Source organism: Danio rerio, chromosome 20, assembly GCF_049306965.1.
Source record: "Danio rerio strain Tuebingen ecotype United States chromosome 20, GRCz12tu, whole genome shotgun sequence".
Taxonomy (NCBI): domain Eukaryota; kingdom Metazoa; phylum Chordata; class Actinopteri; order Cypriniformes; family Danionidae; genus Danio; species Danio rerio.
In genome coordinates, this window is record NC_133195.1 from 24,361,144 (window position 1) to 24,386,992 (window position 25,849).

Genomic DNA, 25,849 nt, shown 5'->3' on the forward strand with positions numbered 1-25,849 from the left:
AAGTGAGATAACAGTATGTTGGCTTTTCAAGCCACCATAATAATAATAAAGAATACAATTACGAATGGTTTCCAAAAGACAATAATAATTACTGGCCTATAACTATAAAATTGTTGTATAATTAAAATTGTTTTACAAGACATACAGCTATAGAAAAAAAATCCTACAAGTTATTGAATTATTATGAATTAATTGATTAAATATTGGGTCGATTTAACTTTTTTCAAAGCTCTCCACACACGCACACACACACACACACACACACACACACACACACACACACACACACACACACACACACACACACACACACACACACACACACACACTGCAATAGTTAATAGAGCCCAGCAGGGTGCAGCATCTGACAGCTATTTGCCCCATGAAGCAAAACCTGAAGGAAAAGTGTAATGATACTGTTTTGGTTGAAATTACTATTACTATTATACACACCCTAGAGTTTTATTAACCACATTTGTTTGACATTTTCTAACAAACATTGATATTATTAGACTCATATTGGAAACACACTGGCCCAGAAACTTCTTTTCAGATTCTTCCATTTATTCTCTCATGATTCATCCTACAATGGAAGGCTGTGTTTTCCTTAAATTATAAAAGTCCAACGGAGGTATCTTACACCGAAAAGGAAACTCTTTCACACCATCCAACTAGGCTGCTCATTTAAAAAAAGCCAAGAGAGACTCCAGAGAGGAGGGAAGACTGCAAAGAAAGAAAAGTATTGCCTTGATCCAGTTAACTTACAGATCATTTTAAATATTTATATATAACCACATTTCACATGAAAAGTCCTCAGACAGAGAGACCAACACTTGACATCAGAAACTGCATAGAGTCTGTACAATGACCATCCACAGTGTTTAAGACAACATGGGCACCAGAAGCCCCTAAAAACAAACCTTTAAAAAACAAACAAACAATCATTCTCAGTTGAACTGTACCGGATATCACAATGCAGTCGTCTTTCTGAAATAAGCAACCCGCAGCCCTGGTTATTGAAGTCAGTATTATTCCTTAAAAACCAGCCTATTTGAATGCTATCACTCAATTGAATGGGTGTCAGTGGTTATCAGCTGATAGATATGGGGCAGTAGGGGCTTTCTGCGCCTACTGGTAGGCTCGGAAGGCTGTTACCATCCATCTACATGGTTAATCAGCTATAGATTACATAAGTTAACAATAATTATTATTATTATATTTAAAAATGATAAATAATATAATATTTATTAACTTTCCCATTAATTGTATTACATGAACATCTACTACCTCTACCTCAACCTTAAACCCACAGTAATGTAAAAACAGATCTGGAGTCTTCTCTATTAGTATTGCTGATTAGCCTACCAGTAGGCGCAGAAGGCTCCTACTGGCCCATATGTATTACCGGAAAACCACTGACGCCCATTCAATCGAGAGATAACATTCGAAGCGGGTGTTTAAAACACTCTATGTGTATTATTTAAAAAATGAACAAACCCCTCAGTCACTATACAGCTTTTCAGTGACATATGTACAGAAGCTTGTCATTACACTTCCTTAAATAAGCATTCGTTTATTCGTCTTGAATCAGTCAGAAATGAAGGGTTAAGCATGCCAACAGTTGCTATCACTTTTGGCCGTTTGTTTTTGTTACAGTAAGAGATTGATGAGATATTTGCAGGCAAATGAACACAAGATTCCGACTCATATCCGAACAGCAAACTCTCATTTGTCTCAGTCTCCGATAAAAAATAAAAGTCCTGGTGCTCCAGCACTCATGACGAAATGAATCATTAAATTAAGTTCATTTGGCAGCCGTATTCTTAAATCCTGAGAGTCTTTTTTCTCTCTGCTTTCAGTTTTTTTATTATCGTTTTCGGGTAGACATGCTTACCTCCGCTACCCGGGATTGTGTTTATTTATTTATTTACGTATTTTCAATCGGAGATGTTCTCCAGACATTCGCCACTGCAGGGAGGTTGTTTGGTTGTAGTGAAATGCGTCTCAGTGGTTTTAGAAGTTGAGCTTGGTAATGGGACGCTCTCTGCCGCTGTCTGACGTCTGGCTGTTGATGCGTTTGCGGTTGCGCTTCATCTTCGACAGGTCTTTGTCGAAAACCTCTCCAGAACGTAAAGCCGAAACAAGATCGTCAAACTCGCCGCCGTCGTCCTCTCCGTTCTCTTTGGCTTTCCGGGCCTTCCTCTCTTTCTCTCTCTGCTCCTTTAGCTGTAAAGATGACCAAAAAACAAGGGAAGATGATAGATTTGTAAGTGAGTGGGTGAAGAGTGAAGACGACTTAAGTGTTTTTGCTCAGGCATCATACAACTTTACCGATTTCACCAAGTAAGACATTTTCCTGGATTAAAATATAATGTTGTTTCTGCAACAACATTCCTATCAGCCAATCAGTATTAAGAGATATGTTAATCAATTATGTTAAGTTAGGCTTACAGTTAGGTTTATGCACTGCTACATGATTGCTAGCCAACTCTTCTTCCCCTCTGAATTTGGGGATAATTTAAAGTTATGGTTATGTTTAGGGATAGGGAATAGGTATGGATTACATTTTCAAACAAAAATTATGTTCCAGGATCAAAATTGATGTTAATCCAGCATCGCATCATACTTGGGAAAATCATGGCGTGCAGCATTATACTGCAAGTTTATTAAGTCACACTTGTATTACATGATTAAAGTGACCCAGGTCTGTTTTCTCTTTTTTTATGTAGCACAGGTCAGATATGACCTATAAATGTTCATGTAGAAAAAAGCACACACATTCCAGAATTCTCAGTTTTAGGCCTCATTCTTATCTAAAAATAATTGGCTATTAATCTGAATCTGCATTTATAATGTAAGTAGACAATGCAAACTGTACGCAGGGCCGGATTAACATAAGGGCTAGATGGGGCTGAAGCGCCAGAGCCCATGGAAGAAGGGGGCCCTTGATTGACTGGTGAATTAATTTGTGCTATGACGAGGGAAACGCCTCTTTGCATTATGCTTTCTCTCGTCAATAATGTTAAGTATTCCCAATCAAAATATTCAATAGCCCTGTTTTAGTCACCCATAAGGGTGATCAGATGTCCCAATTTTCCAAGGACAGTTCCTTATTTCGGCACTACCGCGAGAGCCGTCCAGTCAAAGATAGGCTAACCAAACTCATCGTAAAACAAAAAATACAATTTAAACAGTCTTCATCACTGAGACACTTGTACATGTAGTAACAGAAGCTGGTATAGGCAGAATCATACTGAACGGCCGCACGGCGGTTACAGCTAGACTCAAACTGGCCCGCGCTTACACAATCCTTCCATCACACAATATAACCTAGACAGTCTGCAAAAGAATTATATAGTATACACGAGCAGTTGTCAAAATATCTGTCGTTGCAGAGTATCTATCTTAAGTAAATACACTCGTGTTATGCTTTACAGTAAGTCTAACTGAACCAGTTAGAAAGCTAACTTTTTTTATAAAAATGCCATTAGTTACACAAAGAAATTAAAATAAGTGTTTCTAATTTGATATATTTTACGTTACATTATTTAGTATATATATATATATATATATATATATATATATATATATATTTTTTTTTTTTTTTTTTTTTTTTTCCTCATGTGATGATACAGCAGACATTTCAGAAGCTTAATGAGCATTAAACTTCTTTCAGGAGGGAAAACGCACAAGTTATAAAACGTATTAAAGTCACAAAATTTATGATTTTTTCCTATTAAAATCCACTAGAACCAAAATTCACCCAAAAGCCACATGAACAGTGTTATTTATTCTCATGTTATTCCAAATGTTTAAAAACAATATAAAAAAAAATTCAGTAAAATAAGCAGTTTTAACTGTTGACTCAGACTGAATCCAGACACTACAATGATCCAGACACACCAATGATGTCATACACCCTCGATTTCCTTTTTGGTTTTGTAGAAAACATGAAAACACCAAGGGCGGCTTAATATGTTTTGCTTTTTATCAGACTACACAGAGCAGCTTTATGACAGAATCTTAAAATGTATTTATTATAGGGTTGTCACGATACTGGAATTCGGTTCCAAATGATACTAAAGTTTTAAAAACGTCCATTTCATTTGAGCATTACTCAGCACATTCTTAAACACCTCTGATTTGCCATTGTATTTACGTGCTTACAGAAATGACTGTGAGAAATTGGTTGTGAAGGTCATCAGTTCTCCAAACTCCCTCATGTTTACTGAGTATAACCACAGATACTGGGACACTTGAGCATTTTATAGTCATGTGCATCAGCTAGTTTATTTATAAGCTGACATATGAGCAATCCACTGATGAATTGTGGCTTTTAAACGCTTAAGTGTCCCTGTATTTTCAATCAGTAAACAGCGGTGAAATTAGGTAAATCAGCACTGTTTAAGAATGTGCACAATAGCGCTCAAACATAAGCGTGAATTAGACATTTTTTAAATTTCCGTATCAATTGATACCGAATTCCAGTATCATGCAACCCTACTATGATAAAACAGGGGTTCTTCTTCACCACATGATCGTAAGTGGAAGAAACGGAAGCAGTCGACTGTGGCATAATAAAGCTCAGCTGATTCCATACTGTGTCTTACTTGTTTTACATCAGCAATAGCTTCATCTCATTTCACATCAACTCCTTGTTACTCTACATCAGCTTATTCATAAATATGATTTCTGCAGTCAGAGTCCCACAGAATGTAATGAAGACCACAACTCCCATGATTGCAACACTCAGTCACTGTGTCATTTTAAGTACTTATTAAGTACCTAAGTACAAAATAAATACCTTTGTTTTTGTTGTGAATACAGAGCCTCTACAGCCGAAACTTATATACTGTGCCTTTAATACATAATTTATTATTATTATTATTATCATTTATGTTTTCCAAAAAAACATGTTAAATGTCAGACCTGAGCCTCCATTCGTGCCCTGCGCTCCTCCTCCTCTTTGCGCCGGCGTATGTTCTCGTTCTCTTGACGAGCCTCTGCAAAGGATTGCAAGAACTGGTCGAAAATCCCAAAGAACTCATCAGGCTGCATCTTATCAGCGTCCTCACCGAAGTGCTTGACTGTCTTGATGAACTAGAGAACAGAAGCAGAACTCGTATGAGAGCCATTTTCAACATAAATCCTGAAAAAACTTATTTAATGCCAAAACACTTTTCAAATGTTTTATAGACACAACAAGGAATAACAATGAAATTCTTTGTTTTTTTCTTGGAGCATATTCTATACGTGCTTTTTTTTTTTTAAATAACCCTAAATTACTGGTTTATTTATAATTTTAGTCCATTTGTGGTTTCTGAGATTTCGGGGAAATATACATTGTGGTTACTGCTCACAAATGCATCCGAGAGAAAATGTAACTGTTCAAAAAGTAATAAAATTGCTCGAAAAATGTATTGCATTTTAGAAGTATTTGAAAAAGTGAAATATAACTATTGGTAACATTTCATTAGTTTATTAGACCCTTCATTATTTACCTAGATTAATAAACTTGATTAACAATAATTAGCCAATCAAACGTAAACTACTGTAAATGCTGTTTTTTAAACTAACATTAATAAAGTTTAATAAGTGGTGTAAGAAAATCTTGTTCATTGTTGTAAATGAAAACAAATAAGACCTTGTTGTAAACTCTTATTACCCAAGTATTTAATAATTTACATATCATGCTATGATGTTGCTAGATAAAGGTAATATTTACAGCACAGTTCACACCAATGTTCAGCATAGATATAACCATAGATATGTGTTCAATTTGAGTGACACAGGTAGGACTGATTGACAAGTAGTAACTAATTGGCTCCTTAAATCACTGTGGTCTGCTATTGGTGGATTTCTTGTGATTGACAGTTTGATCCTGCCTTTAGGCAAATAAACACACCTTTGGAAAGAAAATGTCTTGGAAAGAGCATTCATTTTGATTGATTCTCCATGTGTTTGCTCTGTTTTCCCACATAGTCTGAAGATATGTGGTATAAGTGAATTAAATAAACTAAATTAGCCGTAGTATTGGCCATAGTGTTAGCCGTGAGTACAGTTGAAGTCTGAATTATTAGCCCCCCTGAATTATTAGACCGCTTGTTTATTTTTCCCCCCAATTTCTGTTTAACAAAGAGTTTTTTTCACACACATTTCTAAACATAATAGTTTTAATAACTCTTTTCTAATAACTGATTTGTTTAATCTTTGCCACGATTACAGTAAATAATATTTGACTAGATCTTTTTCAAGACACTTTATACAACTTAAAGTGACATTTAAAGGCTTAACTAGGTTAATTAAGTTAACTAGGCAGGTTAGGGTAATTAGGCAAGTTATTGAATAATGATGGTTTGTTCTGTAGATTATCGAAAAAAATATAAAGCTTAAAGGGACTAATAATTTTGTCCTTAAAATGGTGTTTAAAAAATTAAAAACTGTTTTTATTCTTGCCGAAATAAAACAAACAAGACTTTTTACCAAAAAAAAAAAAAAGACATTATCAGACATACTGTGAAAATTTCCTTGCTCTATTAAACATCATTTGGAAAATATTTTAAAAAGAAGGAAAAAAAAAACGAAAGGGGTTAACAATTCTGACTTCAACTGTATGTCTAAATGTGTGATTATATGGGCATTTCCCAGTACTGGGTTGCGGCTGGGGGTTGTTGAGTGGTTATTCCATTGTGGCAACCCCTGATAAATTAGGGACTAAACTGAAGGAAAATTAATGAAATATATATTTAAAAAATATTTACTATTTTATTGATAGATCACTAAGAAATTGTATTAGCAATGGTAATGTAGTAGTGTAATGTTTATTACCACACTGGCTTCAATGGCTATTACAAGTTAGATCAGGGTAAATCACAAATACGATGCGCTAAAAACGTTAATATAATGAAAATCTATTCCAAAAAAGATCATCGTTAAACACACACAAAAAAGCCACATAAAATACGTGAATGTACTAACCCCTTAACGTTCAACGTCCCATATTGTTACCTTGTAAAACCCAACAGTCAACTTTATCAAATAAAATGAGGGTAGTTAACTAACTTCAGTTAATTGACTGAAAATTAATTCTACTCATTTGAAAAGAGTTTTGAACACAGTGTTGAAGGTAATTAGTTTATTAAATACCTCATTACTTCAACTTAAATGGAGTAAGTTCACAATACTCATGTAGATTAGTTTTTTAACTCAAATGGTTTGTTGCAATCGGTTTCCTCAAATTGTTTGAGTTGCCTTAAGTTGTTAGGTTTTACAGAACTCAGTTGGTTTGAGTTCTCTTCATTTATTGGGTTTTACTGTGCTCAAATTGCTTTGTTTACTCAAATGGATTAAGTTCACAGTACTCATAAGGATCAGTTTTTGAATTTAAATGGTTTGTTGCAATTGGTTTTCTCAAATGGATTGAGTTACCTTAACTTTTTGGGTTTTACACGGTAGAAACGTCTTAATACTTAGTGTTAAAAAAAGGAACAGGTCAAATCTTTAAAGGTTTATACTGCTAAAAGATATAACATTAAACAAGGCCAGTACAAATTAAAAAAAAAAAAAAAACAGACTAATAAATAACAACTACAGCACTGCAAAGAGCGTGTGAACTAAGAAAGAAGTTAAAGTGTGGTGTAATGGCCAAACAGCAGCACAACAAACAGCTGGAGTCTAATGAAGTTGTAGTAAATGAAGTGTGTGACGCACTGCTAGTTATCCGGTCACCGGTAGCCGGGCATAAAGCACTCTTGTTAAGCCAGATCTCTCTAGTGACTGATTACAGTGTAAACACACAGGGGACTGGAGTCGTGCCATTGCTCTGCTGCTGCCTCGTGCCGTTTCACCACAGGAGACGAGGCCTCGCCTTCCCACAATGCCTTTGATGTGTCTTTATCACTGCCATATGGAGAAGCGGGCCTGCATGTGCCTGAGCCAAGGACCAGGTTTTTATCCCTCCTTCGCCTTGCTTTTATATCTGCTCTTATCTGTTTCAGACTTCAGACAGGAGATCTGGGTTAGGCTGGAGCTGAAGAGTATTCTGCTATACCTGCTATACCAGCGGTGCTCAAACTTTTTCTTATGAAGGGTATATATATATTGCATTTCGTAATGTACTTCAATAAAACCATAAAAACAAAAAGGACTTCAACGTTTTTTATTCACAAAAATAATACATTTTCACTCGATAGTGAAATATGTGTCCTAATAGTGTTTTTAGCATTGTGCCACACATTTATATCTGTTTTACGGTTTCAGGACCCTTTAAAAATCTGATGAATTCACAATTAATTAAAACGTTTAATTTCATTTTTTTTAGCTCAACAATTAAACAAACAAACACACAAAAGGTTATGTAAAATTAGAAATGACAATCTTTGTTTAAGGGATTCGCCCCAACCTTCCCCATTATTTATCCATCTCTTCTCTGATTGGTTGGTAGGCGGTTCATTCTGCTGTGGCGACCCCAGATTAATAAAGGGACTAAGCCGACAAGAAAATAAATAACTGAATAAGAAATAATACGGTTGAAGTCAGAATTATTACCCCATTGAATTATTATTAAACATTATATTTTTGTTCGATGGAGAGATTTTTTTTAACACATTTCTAAACATTATAGTTATAATAACTCATTTTTAATAACTGATTTCTTTTATCTTAGCCATGATGACAGTAAATAATGTTTGATATTTTTCAAGACACTTCTATACAGCTTAAAGTGACATTTAAAGGCTTAACTAGGTTAATTAGGTTAACTAGGCAGGTTAGGGTAATTAGGCAAGTTATTGTATAATTATGGTTTGATCTGTAGACTATCAGAAAAAAATAGCTTAAAGGGGCTAATAATTTTGACCTTAACATGTTTTTTAAAAAATATTATATTATATTATTCTAGCTGAAATAAAACAAATTAGGCTTTCTCCAGAAGAAAAAAATATTATCAGACTGTGAAAGTTTCCTTGCTCTGTTAAACATCATTTGGGAAATATTTAAAGGAGAAAAATTCAAAAGGGTTTAAAATTCTGAGTATTCAACTGTATACCCAGACAATATATTACTTTACACTATACTTTAAAGTTTAAACTATAAAAAATGTTAATAAAAGTATCTTTTTAGAACTTTTCAAGATTTAAAGTAGAAAAACAATGAAGAAACATCAAATTAAAGGAACCATCAAACATCAATTCAAAAGTAAATAAATGGAGGAAAATAAAAAATAAATAAAAACATGAATGACAAAATACAGAAAACTGTTCGTTTACAGCTATTTTTTGTGGTGTGTGGTGTGTCGTTGTGCTTTTAAGTGTGGCTTTATATGTCTTTTAGGTAAAAAAAAAAAAGTTTACAAATTAATATATTAAACTAAATTAAATTACTAATCATCGGGATAAAATTAAAAATGTCAGAGTGATACTGTCATGACAACATAATGAAGACAAACAACAATTTAAGAGATAAAATGTATAAAATAGATGTTTTGAAAGTTAAGTAATATAGCACAATCCGTTACTTCTATTATTATTTATTTTTTATTATTATTAACAAACATTACAAATTCTATTAAAAAATCTAAAATGTAGCATTGGCTACAATAAAACTAAGGGTTAAAATTGGCTAAATACCTAATCAACAAAACAAGAAAATATGTCAAAAATCCAGAAACAAAAGGGTTAAACCATCAAACAAAACAAAACAAAAGGGTTAAACCATCAATTAAAATGAAAGTAAAAGATTCTTCAAACTATTAATAGATAATTAAACATAAATACTAAAATATCATTAATAATTTAGCCTTCTGGGCATCACTGTGGCGCCTGATAGCAAGAAGGTCACTGGTTCGAGTCCTGGCTGGGTCAGTTGGTATCTCTGTGTGGAGTTTGCATGTTCTCCCTATGTTTGTGTGGGTTTCCTCTGGCTGCTCTGGTTTCCTCCACAAGTCCAAAGACATGTGGCACAGGTGAATTTGGTAGGCTAAATTGTCCGTAGTGTATGTGTGTGAATGGGAGCATATGGGTGTTTCCCAGTGATGGGTTGCAGCTGGAAGGGCATCCGCTGCGTAAAACATATGCTGGATAAGTTGGCGGTCCCACACTATTAAATGTTGCACAATCAATGTTGCATTTTGCCTTTCAAAAACTAAAAAAGAAAACAATGACATTTTATGTCACCGTTTCCGCTAACAGGACTGGAAGACATAGTGTAATGATCATTTTAACAACCGTCTGCCTGCCTCCGCACAGATGGAGCTCTCAAACTCAATAAGAGATGTCCTGTGGGACCCCCAGGGGCCAGTGAAAGTGCCAGGGTCACTACATAGGAAGCGTTCGCAGCGAGAGGTTAAAGGTCATCTCCTGCACGCAGAGGGACGCTTCTCCAGCTGGCCTTTGAAGATCAAGGAGCACCAGAGCATGCACCTTAAACAACCCATTCATCTACAATAACCCTTTCAATCGATACACATTGCTGATGCTTGATTAAGCATGAACACCGTTAATGTGAACAGTTCTGAGGTGCATGTGGCTTACATTCAAAACCTGTCAGGCAGATGCGAGGGAAAAACTAAGTGAGCACACATGAGAAAAACTCTACGTTACTATGCTCAGAAAAACAGGCATCACTTCCATCAGAAGTTGTGTTTTGTTATATGTTATTTATGCATTGTGTACTTTAAACGCAATATATCAATACTGGGCGACGCTGTGGCGCAGTAGGTAGTGCTGTTGCCTCACAGCAAGAAGGTCGCTGGTTCGAACCTCAGCTCGGCTTAGGTGGTGTTTCTGTGTGGGGTTTGCATGTTCTCCCTGCGTTCGCGTGGGTTTTCCTCCAACCTCCTGGTGCTCCGGTTTTCCCCACAGTCCAAAGACATGCGGTACTTGGGTAGGCTAAATTGTCTGTAGTGTATGAGTGTGTGTATGAATGAGTGTGTGAATGTTTCCCAGAGATGGGTTGCATAAAAACGTGCTGGATAAATTGGCAGTTCATTCCGCTGTGGCGACCCTGGATTAATAAAGGTACTAAGCAGACAAGAAAATGAATGAATATCAATACTGAAAATGTAGGTATGTAAAGACTGATGAAGTGGGCTAATAATCATGTAAATTCCATTTTCACATTATCCTGTTACTCCTCAGTATGCACGGCATACTCATTTCTGTTTAATTATGTTACGTTCAATCATTACAGTGTTCGTTTTCCTCAATGAAAATGGTTTGCCACAAGCAGACTTGACAGGTAGTGATGTGACTGAATGCGAGCTCTCCATTGCGTTCATCTAATGAATAAACAGCTAATGTTAACAATAATGAATGTTCCTTAGTTTTTATCTTTTAGACTAGATTTTTGTCTCATCTTTTTCAATTAACAAAAATGCACACTCAGGGTTCAAGAAAACTCAGTTTTTAAGATATAATTTTTCAGGATTTTCAGGTAATTCATAACGGAAGTTTGTCACAATCAGTCAATCACATTAGTCACATTAGTACTGAATCAGTAACTACCAATACATGTTACCATAGTATCCTTTGAGAATGATTTAAAGTCTGAATGTTTAAAGAGCCCCTATTATAGGTTTTTGAAAATGAGCTTCCATGCAGTGTGTAATACAGCTCTAAGTGAATAAAAACATCCAGCTGAGGTTTATATCTGAAAGTGTACCATGTTTAAAAATATGGATTTTTAATAAAAGATTTGGATCCCACTTTATATTAAGTTTATATTAATTGTTACAATGTACTTATTGTGTAAATACATGTATTTACTGTGTACTTAAGCTTGATTAAATACATGTATGTAATTACATCTGTAAATAACTTTTGTAATTACATTTGTAAATACACTGTTGACCATCTCTTACACCTTAACCCACCCTTAAACCTACCCATACCACCAAACCTGTCCATAACCCAACCTCTATCCCAACTCAAGAGCACCACAATTGTTCTCAAATACATTATCAACACAATAAGTAAATTGTATTTATTTTTTGATGTAAGTACATAGTAGTTAGGGCCACTTAATATAAAGTGGGACCAAGATTTGACTCAGAGTTGTTTAAATTATTCGTCAACAATTACACAAAACACACTAGCAGAGTGCGAAGGGTCATAGAATTGATCATAACATGAAGATTACCATCACTGAGAGATGGCCAGATATGCGGCTGTGGGGAACAAAGGCTTAAATTTCACTTTCAAAACAACACCAAAGCATAGTCAGGCGCAAAATCTCTGGGCTATTGTTCGTCAGTCGGGCTACCAAAATCTATCTACACCATGCCCGGCAGGCTACCTATAAAGCCTGCCAGGCATCTTGTAGATAGATTTTGTTAGCATGACTGAAATGAACAATAGCCCAGAACACCAGATTTTGCGAGTGTGCTGTGTTTGATCCTGTTATTTTTCTGATGATTGATACAATAACCTACCCTGCATCAAGGTATTCGCCGGCTGTTTATTATTTAAGGAAGTATCAGCAAAGACTACTAATGTATGGGACTTTGTCAGTAACTGTTACTCAGTTTGTATGGACCAGTTCCTTCTTCCTCCAGATCCTGTGTTTTTCCTTCCTGCACAATGTAAAGTGTGACTAAAATTGTTGCCTCATTTTGTGTAGTTTGCCAAATATGTATTTAATTGTGTGTTGTAACTTGTAATCTCTCTGCGCCGCTTGTAATCACGTATCTGTTATAGATCAGTGATTGTAATATATCTCTCAGGTTAAATCTGCATGTGTCACGATCACCAGCGATCGTAACTTATAATCACTATGGACTACAAATCTGCCATTTCTGGACTACATTTTCATACATGCACTTCGCTCACACACACACACATGCTTCCTCATTCTGACTGATTACACTCGCACCACCTGAGGATTGTCAAAGACTGATTACACACACTATTTAAACATCACACTCACTCATTCCCATTGCCGAGTCTTGTTTATCTGTAAGGTGACATTTCAATGCGGTTTCCTAGTCTTTTTTCTCTGTGTTTTGACCTTTGCCAAGTTTGTCTTTGTGTCCCAGTCTGCCGCCTGCCTTTCGACCTCTCGCCTGATCCTTTGACTACGATTCTGACCTGCCTTCATATATCTGTTTGCACCCTTGTTAACCATTGCTTTGAATTAACCTGCATGTGGATCCAAACTTCAGTTGTATCTGTCACTCCCCGTGTTACAGCATGAGCTAATTTACATATTGTGTCCAAAACCACACTGAAAATGCGTTGAGTGCTTCTTTCTTTACTGATTTAAATGCGTTTTGTGCTCGTGATCTCCTGCTGTTTGTTGCATGATGCATAAAAAGGGGTCTTTAATTGTAGTAGAACAAAAAAATTATTGTGGAGAGGCAGTGGTATTTAGGGGTGTACAATAAAATTATAAATCTTGTTTGATCTTTTGTTTTTTTGCTTGACTGCTTCAGTTTTAAATGACCCTTAGAGACCTAAAGGTATTTTGTGGGCACCTAATGGGTTTATAATATTATTTTTTTAAAGCAGTTTTATTTTTATTTTAGCAGTCAGCCTCAAGTTTCATTTATTATTTTAAACAGGAGAACCTGAAGCTTCAATCCGTAACATTTAAACGTCCTGTCTAAAATATTTTTTGGTCCAAAAACATATGAATAGACAGAAAATATTCCAGAATTTTAAGAAAAAGGTTTTTTTTAAAAAGTGGCATTCTCTAGTTATTACAAACAAAACCTCATGAAGTTTGTTAGTTTTTTTCTTTAGAAATACATGCTATGATGTTTAATACAGTACACACACACAAACACACACCAAAAAACAAATTGATGCACTCACCAGCTCTTTGGCCTCACAGAGGGAGTCCTCCACATCAGAGAAGCTGAAACTGGCCACTGTGATGAACTGACTGACCACAGACACAAACTTATCCCCGTACTCCTGAGGACGCTTCTTCTGGAAGTCCAACTCCTGCATGAGACACACAGAAAGATGGTGTTGAGATGATCCGCTTGTAAACTTGAGGAGGAGAAAAATAGGAATCGTGCAACACTTACACTCTCTACGCTCTTCAAGCCACTGCGGAGGTTATTGATCTCTTTCTCCAGTTCAGTCATGCTGGAAAGACAGTCAAAGAGATCACGGTTATTCTCAGTGATGCAGGAAAGCATGCTTGATGAGACAGTGGTGTAAGATGTGGCACTTTTGATCTAAATTCATTCATTTTCTTTTTGGCTTAGTCCCATTATTAATCAGGGGTCGCCACAGCGGAATGAACCGCCAACTTATCCAGCATGATTTTACACAGCGGATGCCCTTCCAGCTGCAATCCAACACTAGGAAACTGATTTAAACATGGATATAATAAATATTGGTAAAGGATTAGTTGTGTGTTGTGCAGAGGTTTTATTACTGTTTTATTAAATACTGAAACTATTAAATAGTATTATGAACAGAGCTTATAATTAAGGCAAAGTGTACAATAGTATTATCGTATGCAGTGTCTAACATACTTTACCATTTTTTAAATGTGCCGTTTAAGTCAAATATTTAGGTAATAAGGACTGAGTTTATAACAATCAGTTCGTTATTATTTTTAATTATTATATTCTTTATAAATTCAATTATATAAAAAACATTTTAATGTACTTGTTTACTCTAAAGCAGGGGTGTCAAACAGTTTAGTTCCAACCCTCCTTCAACCGATTTACCTGTAGGTTTCAAACAAGCCTGATGGACTCAATTAAGCTGCGGTCACACTGGACTTTTCTCCCCATAGACTTACATTCATACGCACTTAAATGCCTCAGACCGGAAACATGAGGTCATGTCATGCTGCAAGTTTCGCAGTTTGCTGCATTGGAAAGTTCAGGCTTGTTGAACTCTGGCCTGCAAAATTTCATCATATGATTGCGTGAGACCAGTCGAGGATCAAAACATGACCTCTCTGGACAGAAATTAAAAAAATGGGCTAATCGCTCGCTTTTTTTAAATGTCTGTTTATCTTATTTTATTTATTTATTTTATTTCACACGCATAAACTCTAGTGTGACTGCAGCTTTACTTTGATTAGGTGTGTTTAATTAGGGTTGGAACTAAACTGTGCAGCGCTGCTGCCCTCCAGGAACTCAGTGTGACACCTGAGCTCTAAAGCATATCCATTCTAAATTACATTTTATATATATATATATATATATATATATATATATATATATATATATATATATATATATATATATATATATATATATATATATATACTATTTTTTATATGTTAAAAATTATTTTACAATTTAAATAACAATTATTAAAGGTTTTAAACATCTTACCCCACTCTCCCTTGACATCTAACATAATTATCTCCATATGTAGTAATGGCTGTAATGGAATTTCTAGCCCTTTATCCAAACAGGTGACACTGTTAAGAACCACAGATGGATACACAAGCAATCATCTGAACTTTAACCCTTGTGATAGCAGTAAAGTGCTTTTAATGTGTGTGAATGGCTCTATTTAGAGCAGAGCTATTCTTAGCAACAGAAATGACCTTAATGGGACTGATAGTGGCTTGTCGCCTTTCTTCCTTCATACACACAAACAAGCCATTGTAACAAACCCAACCATCAAAGTACACAGACACATGTATGATTGTGGAAAAATCTAACTGCACTTACTGATTAGCCACTCTCACTGTAGCTTATGATACATTATTTTTCATTTGCTTTCTGGATAAATTATAGTCACTCAAAGCCTGAGGCAAACAAACAGAATCTTTCATTGCAATGAGATCACGTTCAAAAATTGTCTTGTGACTTCACTTGTGGACCAAGCATGATTACATTAGTCTCACTGGCGTGACTGAAAAGCAATTTAGTGGCTGTTTTATTGTGTCCATTTTATCTGGACTTTAAAAAGTCTTTTTAAGCTTAAAATGAAAATGCTGTCATCATTTGCTCACTCTCATTCCAAAGCCATTACACTTCTGTTCCACAAAGGAAGATATTTTTCATCAAATCTAAGGATTCAGTTCACCCAAAACTTCCAAACTTTTATTTTTGCTTATATAAATTAATAAAGGTATATATAAATTTATATAGCACGTCAATAGCACCAATGCACCTAGCACAAACACCAGCTATAAGTGAAAAGGAGAGACAGTATACAGTAGAGTGGGGTAAAGATAGGATACAGCTGCGGATACACACATCAATCTAGCATGATTTTTTTGACACTGTATAACAATTAATATTTTTACAGGACTGTGCCGGTTGGTTATAGTGTTGGGGTTGGGGTAGACAATAAAAAAAAAACAATTTATTGGGTAATGTAATAAATAACTTAAATAATACTCTGTGCAACTACTGCTTTTCACTACTGTGATGGTTGAGGTTAGGGTTGGGGAGGGGGTAGATGTAATAAATTACAAGCTATAAAAAATGTAATAAATAATATAAATAATTCCCCTTAACATCTGGCCACAATCGTACCTGATCTAGCAACAACTGGCTAATGGAGTGAATTTGGCCAGGACTTACACACCAACTCTTCAAAAGAAGTGACAGGATTTTTAATAAACATAGAGAGTCAAGACATCAGTTTTTGACTCATCCAAAAGAGGGTGCTCCTTACAGTATACTGTTAAATAGTACAGCATAATTACAAAAAGACCACATTTACTGCATGCTCATGTTAGTCTGCCTGTTTTTCCTTATCCTGAGGTTGACATATTGTTGGATCCGGCCCGTATCCAGAGCAGATGGTTGTTGTGGTCATTGATAGGTCAAGAGCAAAAGACTGATTCCTGCAATGACCTCAGTGCATTGATCCCACTGGCTAGTCTAGACATCCACCTGGTGACCTACTTGCACCTACTCCATGACAGATGCTCATCGTTCTCAAGCCCTTCGGTGTCTTGAGCTGCATGTCCAACAATGTGTTTTTAACGCCAGCTGAGGATTTTTTTTTTCTGTTGTTGTGAATGACTGTGTAGTCTGGCATTGGGTGTGCATTAAAAGCTCAGTGCTGAGTTTTTGAAATGCTTTGACAGTTGGAGAAGTGCTCACAGCTGACTGTTTTTAGAATATTTTTTGCATTTCTGCAGCGCAAAAACACATTGGTGGAAACACAGCCTTAAGTCTGGTTTATACTTCTGCGTCGAGTGATCAGCGTGACCACTTCTGCACGCTGTTTGTGTTGCTCTGCAATAACACTTCCGAAACGCTAGCTGACAATAGGTTTGTAAGTTTCTCTGTGTCGAGTTTCTTCGCTGGTGTTTTGTTTTTTCTGAACCCTACTTTAATGTACAAGTAGTTCAAACTCTTGAAACGGGAACCGGTGGACATGCAACAACTTTAATTCAAAGGTAAACACAAAACAAAACTTTTCCATTTGGAGCTCCTTCACAGGAATCCACACTTGTGAACACTTGCTCCAATGGATTGACGCGACTTCCGGTCCTGCCCACACTCATCAGCGCTACCAAGCCAACCAATCACAGAGCTTGCACTATGCATCGTTGTGATGACAACAGTGGGGGCTATGCGTCTACGCGCAGACTAAGTATAAATCAGCCTTTAGACTGCAGCTCTGCCCTTTACTTTGAGCCAGCGGACAGCTGATTGAGGCTGAATCCTTCAAAGTTCTTTTCTCCATTTCCAACATATACTGTAGTTGAGTTTCTTGCCACTGTTATATCTGGCTTACTTGATTGGGGCTGGCTCCTCTTCAGCGCACTGTCCTTCAACAGTAACATTTGTATTAAATTGAACTGAATTAGTGTTAATTTAACTAGAACAAACCAGCATTCTGCAACATCTCTCCTGCCTGCCTGATATGCTGGAATGTTCTAAATCTGAAATATTGTTATTGTTATTACCTATGTTAAGCTGCTTATACACAATCTACATTGAAAAAGTGCTTTAGAAATAAAACTGACTTGACTAGTGTCCCCGTCAATATACTGGGCCAGCAGGACCCACAATTTCCACAGGGTGAACACTCCCTGCTGTTCTCACTACCACAGCAACACAAATTTCCCAGGTGGTCTCCCATCCTGACCAGGCTCAGCACTGATTATCTTCATTAGGCATTTATGAGGTCTTGGGCTGCAGAGTGATATGGCTGTGGTATAAATATAGTATCAACATGAATCATTAATCATTGAACAGAAACAAAAGGATAACAGTACCTGCTTGATGTGCAGATACTGTTTTTGTTGAAGTTCAAATCTGCACTGCACCAAAAAGAAGTAGCATCCTTGCTTTTTGAAGAAACGCAAACATTGGTTTATTCTTGATTGCGATATTTGAGGTCAATTGAGATTTAGGGTCAATTCCAAACATCTTTTTAGGAGCTTTAAAGGGCACTTTGAGAAGGGGATACCATTGGTACAGTACCTTAGGGACGTTCCACCAAGGTTTAACATCTAAATCTGTTCATGAAGGGCGCTTGTAGAAGTAATTTAATAAAGGGAAAATATCCAAGGGTCATGCACTACACCCTTTAAATAACTCATTTCAAAGACTGTCTTTTGTAGGGAGTAGGGCATAGGGGTGTTTACTTTCTTTTGGAATTTGACCTTTTTCTTGGTTGTCATGTCAGACCTTCCGCAAGAACCAAAGGACAAGAAATCTCTCCAAAAGTGAATGAAAGGCCTCAGGAGTTCACAAAAAACGACAGAATTTTCATGTCAGACTCACAAGCATAACACTCACAATTTGGCCCAAAAGTATTGGAACACACTTCACAGCAGCACACAGAACCGAAGAGGTCATGGAGGGGAGCTGCATTCACACACTCTCTGCTATCTATCTCACAGCCACTTATATATTTCAGCACCTAAAGCCAGGAGAGTCCAGGGCCCCATTTCCACCAACTATAATTTAGGGTTTCGCTCTGCATATGCGAGTAACCAAAAGCTTGTGTGACCCACAGCGTGGATTTAAGCCCAGTGGTGGGTGGGGGTGACACCGCAAAAACTATTTCCAAAATCCATTTAACACAAGTGGACCCTAAAGACCTTTAAATCCCAAAGCCGACGAAAGAAGCACACACTAGGCTCTCCACAGCTATACCTACTTGACTTTTGCAGCTTCCGGCACGTTCTTCAGCTCCTCTTGGAAGAGCATGACTTTGGAGTACTTCTTTTCCAGAATGGTGATCAGGTAGTGCAGGAGAGTGATATTCCTGCAGTGGGACAATAAAAGCACAAATATAATATCTCTAAATCTTTATTCTGTCATAAACACTGGGTTATGTCATCTCACTTGTCAATGCTGGACTTGGTGTCTGCAATCTTGTTGAGTGAGGAGATTTTGAAGCCGTATGCGTTTCCTCTTTGTCCTTTGTTCATGTAGTTTCCGAACGCCAGCACCACCTCCAGCAACTGCTTGAAATTTCTGCTGTGCAGCACCTCTTTTGAGGCTTTGGTCAGTGCTGAAAAGTAAAATACACCTTTGTATTCATAAACAGCACTTACAAGTACTAGAACAAATACAAGCGCTTATGAAATGCAGACTGCATCAAAGCTGATTAATAGAGATCAACAGGAAATTAGTGGAAACCATTATGGAAACTCAACTATGAAGAGATTTTAAGTTCAGCTCTAAAGCAGCTCTAAACACTATAGAGGGATTTAGTGTAGCTCAAATCAGAAATTCAGTCTTAAGGTCTTTGCACACTGAAGTTCAATATTTTCGTATGTGTTTTTTTGTTTTCGTAAGCGAAAAATTCATCACGTAAACCAACCTTGCACACTGAGTCCGATGCGTATTAATGAATCCATAACAAAAAAACGCAAAACATTTCAGAGTCAGTTTAAGCAGTGATACTTTCTCCTTTCTTCCCCAAAGTAGAAAAAAGAAAGAGGAATAGGCTGCGTATTGAATGTATCCAATACTGCATTGAGAGAAGGGAGAGTTCAGCTCATTATCAAAGAGCTGCGCTGGACTATTCTGAAGTTCAGGAAATCAGTGGAATTTTGATACATTGCTTGTGATACTTAATACATTTATGTACAGTGTCTTGAACAGAGACTCGCAGTAGCTATTGACCTTATTCTAAAATGCGGAAGTGTGCCTGTTTTCGCGATTGTCTTAGAACTTCCGATTCAGTCGCCTATGGGAAAAAAGACTAGGAATAATAAACGGCAGAAAATGGCCAAACTACTTGCTCAACAAACAAATGTTTGCATGACTACACAGACCAAGTAGCAAAATATAATAAGAAAATATTAAATTGCAACATCAAGCAGCGTAACGAGCAGTTGTTAACGTCAAAAAATGAATGGAAGTGAATGTGACCGGAAGTCGCGAGACAAAAAGATTCAAATGGCAGCGCCCGCTCGTCAGCTGAGAATAAGGTGAATAGACCCGGGCTATTCAATTAGTTTGTCATGAGGGCCAGTTCATGAAAAGCATTCCAAATGAGGGGCTGGAGAGATATGACTTGCAATATGAATGATGACACAACAGCATATACGTGTATTTTTGCTCTTTAAGACACCCACGTTGGCTTTTTGTACATTAAAATGATAATATGTTTTTTGAAACTACATAACATCAGTGCATTGTACAACAGGCTTTTTTACTAACATTTAAATGTTGTAATTGAAAGCACAACAGAAGCAGTGCATCACTTAAGTAAGCTTCTTCTGTATTCAGACACATTTATATGTTGTGTTTTAAACTGCATAACAATTATGGATTGCAACAAATATAAATTTTGGTTGTATGATTATAGTCTGAAGAATAATCATGATTTTACGGTTATCACATCTAATGTAAATTTAATCTTTTTATTAGCTAAATGAACTGTTGTTATCATCTGCGTTCATACATACAGTACATAATCAATGTAATAATAATTTGTCGAACATATCTTTTGTATACATTGCACTGAAAGCCATGCAGAACTCTCATCGCTACGTGTGAGATGTTTTCTACTGAGTGCACCCGGAAAGTCACGAGCGCCTTGCTCTGCCTACGCACGCATATTGGCATATATTCTTACTTTCAAAATAACGAACTTGCACGTGAAAAGACGCGATATGTGAACGGCCCGCTGCTATAGTTAATTCAGTGTGCATGTGTATTAGCCTCGATGTACAAGCTCACAACATTAAACTAGGGCACAGTTGGCATAACTTTATTTAGTTGCAGCAGTTTCTTTCTGTGCAACAGAAATGTGGCGTAGAGAAGACTTTACGATTAAGTAACTGTGACAAATTAAAGAGCAGTTAATAGTGAAATCGGCTAATCATTGCATCCCTAATATCACTATCAGTAGTTTGTACAAAAAAACCTTTTTTAAAAACATATAATTAAATGTTAGGACAGGCGGTGTAGGACCGGAAGGGTTACACTGTATTGAACAGACGCAAGTCATTTCATAACTATAGCAAACGTTTATCGACTGAACTAAATTTATTTTTGATATCTTGGTCACACTAATTGGAGGGCCGGAACAAATTTCCTCACGGGCCGAGTTCGGCCGCGGGCCATCAATTGAATAGCACTGATATTGACATTATAATAGATGGTGGCCGCGTTGACTTGTCGAAGCAACGGACTGAAAGCGCGTTTGATGCTTTCTATTATAATGTCTATGGGCAGTACGTCAAACATATGGACACACACACACACACACCAAACCGCTGCAGAGCAAATGTGCGCCAGTCACTGAATCCAGCATAGGGGTTCTCAACTGCCGCCACATTCTGTCCTTATTTTATGCACAGTGTTTGTCATAAAGTTATCTGTAGCTCAAATGACGACACTCTGTTTTTAGCTTTTCACTTGTATAGTGGCTCTGAACGGTCAAGACAGGTCTCAAAGCGCTTTTTCAGATGTGATAAGCAGAAAAAAATCGAACCCGGTTTAATTTTTTTTATGATAGACGAAAGTTTCGAAGGCAGTGTGTCAATACAATTGCCACAACGTGAGGTCGAATACATTTTTTAAAGTGCTTAAATTATAGACAAAAATTTTGAATTCAGTGTGCAAAGGCCTTCAGGTTCAAGTTTGTCACTTACAATGCAATACAATTTAAGCAGTAGAACATATAGCTTTTTATTTATTTTTTTAACCAATTTAACATTTCTTGTTAATTCTGGTTTTAAGCTTTATAGTTATAGCTTGTGTAAACTATTAGGTTTTATTTTGCCTTATTCTGTAAACAATGAATGACATTTCATACAAATTTTAAATTTTTCGTGTTGAGCTTTTTTGACACAAGATAACGAATTGGTGCTATGCTTCCAGACATGACTATGTTTTCAGGCATTATACTCATTACTGAAACTTCAGAAGAGTTAATAAACCAATATTTGATGAAATAACCACAATTTTTAATGACAACCAATGTAAAAGTTGGTAAGTAATCCTGCAACTAAACACATTAATTTGACTGAAAAATGTACAGTTTAATATTTACGGTTATTATATAATGTATTTATTTAAATTACTTGGCTAAATATGACTGTCCGTTCCAAACACAAATAAACAACTGTCAGAAAAATGTATTAAATAATAATATTCATTAAGTAATAATCACAAGCTTTAGGCATTTACAATGCACATTTACACACCTTCTACTTTAGGTTTAATTTCTGCAATCCTCTCAGCAAACTTCTTCTTGAAGTACAAAGACTGTAACCTCTGCTGGTAATGGTTTATTCTGCGGGAAGGACAAAGAAAAAGCATTGTAGCCAGGGAATAAAAAATAGAGAGAACAGAACATTAAATATAAAGCAAGGTCCATTAAAAGAACAGACCACTCCATCACACATAATAGATCCTAAATGACCTGTATAACATTTTACTGTCCAGCATGTGACACAATAAAACGCATATGATCTGTACACACAGCATTAATGTTTCCACTGAATAAAGAGCAAACAGCCTGAACCTGACGCTGCTGTGCTGTATTTAGCACTCGAGTGCCAAGGACCGTCACTTTGGTTACTGCACTCTTTACTGAGGGCCCAAACACAGTCTAGAGACTAAAACCAGACAACCCGGTGGATTGTTGGAACGATTTCCCCTCCACAGTGGAGCGAAGAAAGAAAAAAAAACTCACTAGGGTCTCATAAATAAAGGAAGAAAAAGCAAGCCAGCCAAGGCACCTGTGCTTTGTTTGGCTAATCTCCTCTGCTAGAAAGCATAAAGCTGCTGCATAGCTGCGATGAGATAGTGATTATTTAGTTTCAGCAAATATTGATGTTGAACGGGATCTGACCAGATCAATGTGTCACCCAGGATTCATAACACGTTTGTTTCCTTCCTACCTGCAGGAAATCACATTTCCTCCTGACAGACACTGCATGTGGAAAATGAAACGGAGCTGAATACGTTGGTGCACCTTTGTGGGTGGCCTTCATATGTGAGATATTCTTCACCAGGTCAGCATAAAATGTTTGAGAGTAGAGAAAGACAATAGAAACTTCTGGATGCACTTTGCCCGAAAAAAGCTTTGGTAATTAGTAAGTAATTTAGTTGAAAATAATAATAATCAAACTCAATAACTTAAGTTATGCTGATTTAAAAAAAAAACATGTCAATAAAATAACCACATTTTATTGACAGGTAACAAGTGAAGAGGTGTTGTTTTATAAGTGTTGTCATGACAGCACAATGGCACTATTGCAAGCAGCAAGAACAAGTATCCACCATATTATATCCTGTCTGTGCGTTACTTATCCAAAATTTGGTCCCACTTTATATTAAGTGTCGCTTATACCTGTGAACTTACATGGTAATTAGATGTGTAAAAACCAGTGTATGTACATACTGGTACATAGTATTTACTTGTGTAATACTGGTGTGACTACACACATGTAACAACACACTGAATACTATGTGTATGTTCAAATGTGTAACAGGGCATTAGTAACACAATTTTTGGTAAACTACCCCTTTAATATGAATTTCTGATGTGATTCTACAATTTACCTTAAACAACATATAAGCATTAGGAAATTGTATATTTCTATATACACTTATACTTTTTTTTGCCAGAAGTTTGCTGTTTTTAAACTGTTGTAGGTTTTATATATTACACAGTAATTTGTGACCATTTTACACTTTATATTGTGTGGACTGCTCCAGAGGATTTACCCTGTAATTACACTTATTTAACAAGGTAAAACCTTCTAATGCAGCGTTAGTTCTGCCATTCTTATTCTGATACAGTGTTCAGAAGTACATGGTATGCAAACAGGTGTGGAAGTGGGAAAACAGTTGCACATATTGTTGTTACACAATGCACTTATGTCATTTTTGTTACAGACGTGTACTTTTTAGTGTTGTTACCAATGTCCTGTTACACATTTGAACTTACACATACTATTCAGTTTTGTTACATGTGTGTAGTTACACCAGTAATACACAAGTAAATACTATGTATCAGTGTGTACATAAGCTGTAGTTACATAGTACTTACACATCTAGTTACCATGTAAGTTCACAGGTATAAGCGACTATAAAGGGGGACCCAGAGCAGAATATTGAGATATTTCAAACTTTGTGGCACATGTGCAAGCTAGTCAAAGATGCTCTTGTGCATTGGTTCGCACAGCAACAAACTGTGTTTGTGTGGCAGACACCGTTGAAATAAATGGGTTTCATAGCAGTGTTTTTTTACATCCCATTGTAAGCCGCTTCACTGTGCTATGACTACAACTGGATGGTGAGAGAAAAAAGCACACTAAACACTGGGCAGTGCATTTTGTCAGCTATTTTTTTGACCATTTAAAAAAAATGTCATTTTGAGCTCATTTTGGGCAGCTGAAAGTTCAGTACATCCCTAATATAAAGTTGACTTTATCTAAAAATGACTGTCTCATAATTGTGACTTTACATCTCACAAATTTGACGACTTCCTTATACACATAATCTTTATCTCATGAATGCAACCTTTAAAAAATGCTCATCTTTACCTCCATAATTCTTTATTTTTCACAATTGCGACAGTACATCATCATTACAACCTTATATCTAAAAAAGCTTTTCTTTTTCAGAACAGTTAATTCATATTAGATCTCAAAATAATGACTTTATATCTCAGAAATATGACCTTGTAGCTCACAGTTTGTACTTTCCCAAATTTACAACATGCAAGCCAATCAGCAAAGCATGGGTAGTGTGCAACAGACTAACTTACTTAAGTCATCAGATTCATTTAATTAAATGAGGCTCTTTGTGATCAAAGCAGAGTTGTTGGAGCAAAGGGAAAAGGTCAATTAAATTAGGGCTCATTCTCACTCGTGATATGTTTTTCTCGAACTTACTTTTAGACTAAATGCAGAGTAGAGTATGTTCAAACGTACTTTTTCCGTTCCTTAAAACATGAATGTGTCCTTCATTAAAATGTCGTTAAACGATCACAAAAGTTTTCGTCTTTAACTGATTAATTGTCCTACCTGCTCATTTCATAGAGGAAACGGTCTGCTTTCGCCATGCGGTCCAGCTCATGTTTGTGCTCTTCTAGAAGGTCCACGTCACTCTTCTCTGGGACAAACTTCAGCATCTAAAAAAAAAACACTCTTAATTACACCAGATTCTTTAAAAAAAATCTAACTTTATGCTACAAACATAATTTATAATAGACAAATGGTTTAAATTAGCTTTAAATCTTAGTCATGGGCCAAAAAATAAAGAAAATAATGAAAACATTCACTTATTATTCAAAATAATTAAAACATTCACTCTGAAAACATATCAACTTCATAATGACTGCACAATGTTCTACATTTTGGTGATGGTCAACTACAACTACAATCCTACAACTTTGGAATATTGCGGATGGTCTGAATAAAGAAAATATACAGTGAGAGGCAGTTCTGTGGGTGCAAATGCCTTGTTGATGCCAGAGGTCACAGGAGA

General features: G+C 36.3%; 1 protein-coding gene across 31 annotated transcripts in view; it reads right to left on the bottom strand.

The window, feature by feature from the left end:
- Positions 1-753: 753 nt before the first annotated feature.
- Positions 754-25,849, bottom strand: part of daam1b (dishevelled associated activator of morphogenesis 1b) — a 180,091-nt gene continuing 154,995 nt past the window's right edge. For 4 of the 31 annotated variants that reach the window (XR_012395605.1, XR_012395585.1, XR_012395603.1 and 1 more), the window contains 9 exons: positions 25,387-25,493; positions 22,555-22,643; positions 19,235-19,403; positions 19,047-19,154; positions 14,027-14,087; positions 13,809-13,940; positions 4,930-5,100; positions 1,406-2,226; positions 754-1,128 (listed from right to left, as the gene is read on the bottom strand). Coding sequence is in view for 5 of the 31 variants with exons in the window: in XM_073932725.1 (XP_073788826.1) it covers positions 2,014-2,226; positions 4,930-5,100; positions 13,809-13,940; positions 14,027-14,087; positions 19,047-19,154; positions 19,235-19,403; positions 22,555-22,643; positions 25,387-25,493 (1,050 nt within the window). In the remaining 26 variants the exon portion in view is untranslated. Of the gene's footprint in view, positions 2,227-4,929; positions 5,101-13,808; positions 13,941-14,026; positions 14,088-19,046; positions 19,155-19,234; positions 19,404-22,554; positions 22,644-25,386; positions 25,494-25,849 lie in introns of all 31 variants that reach the window. The other 27 variants (XR_012395602.1, XR_012395581.1, XR_012395598.1 and 24 more) reach the window with 10 other exon arrangements.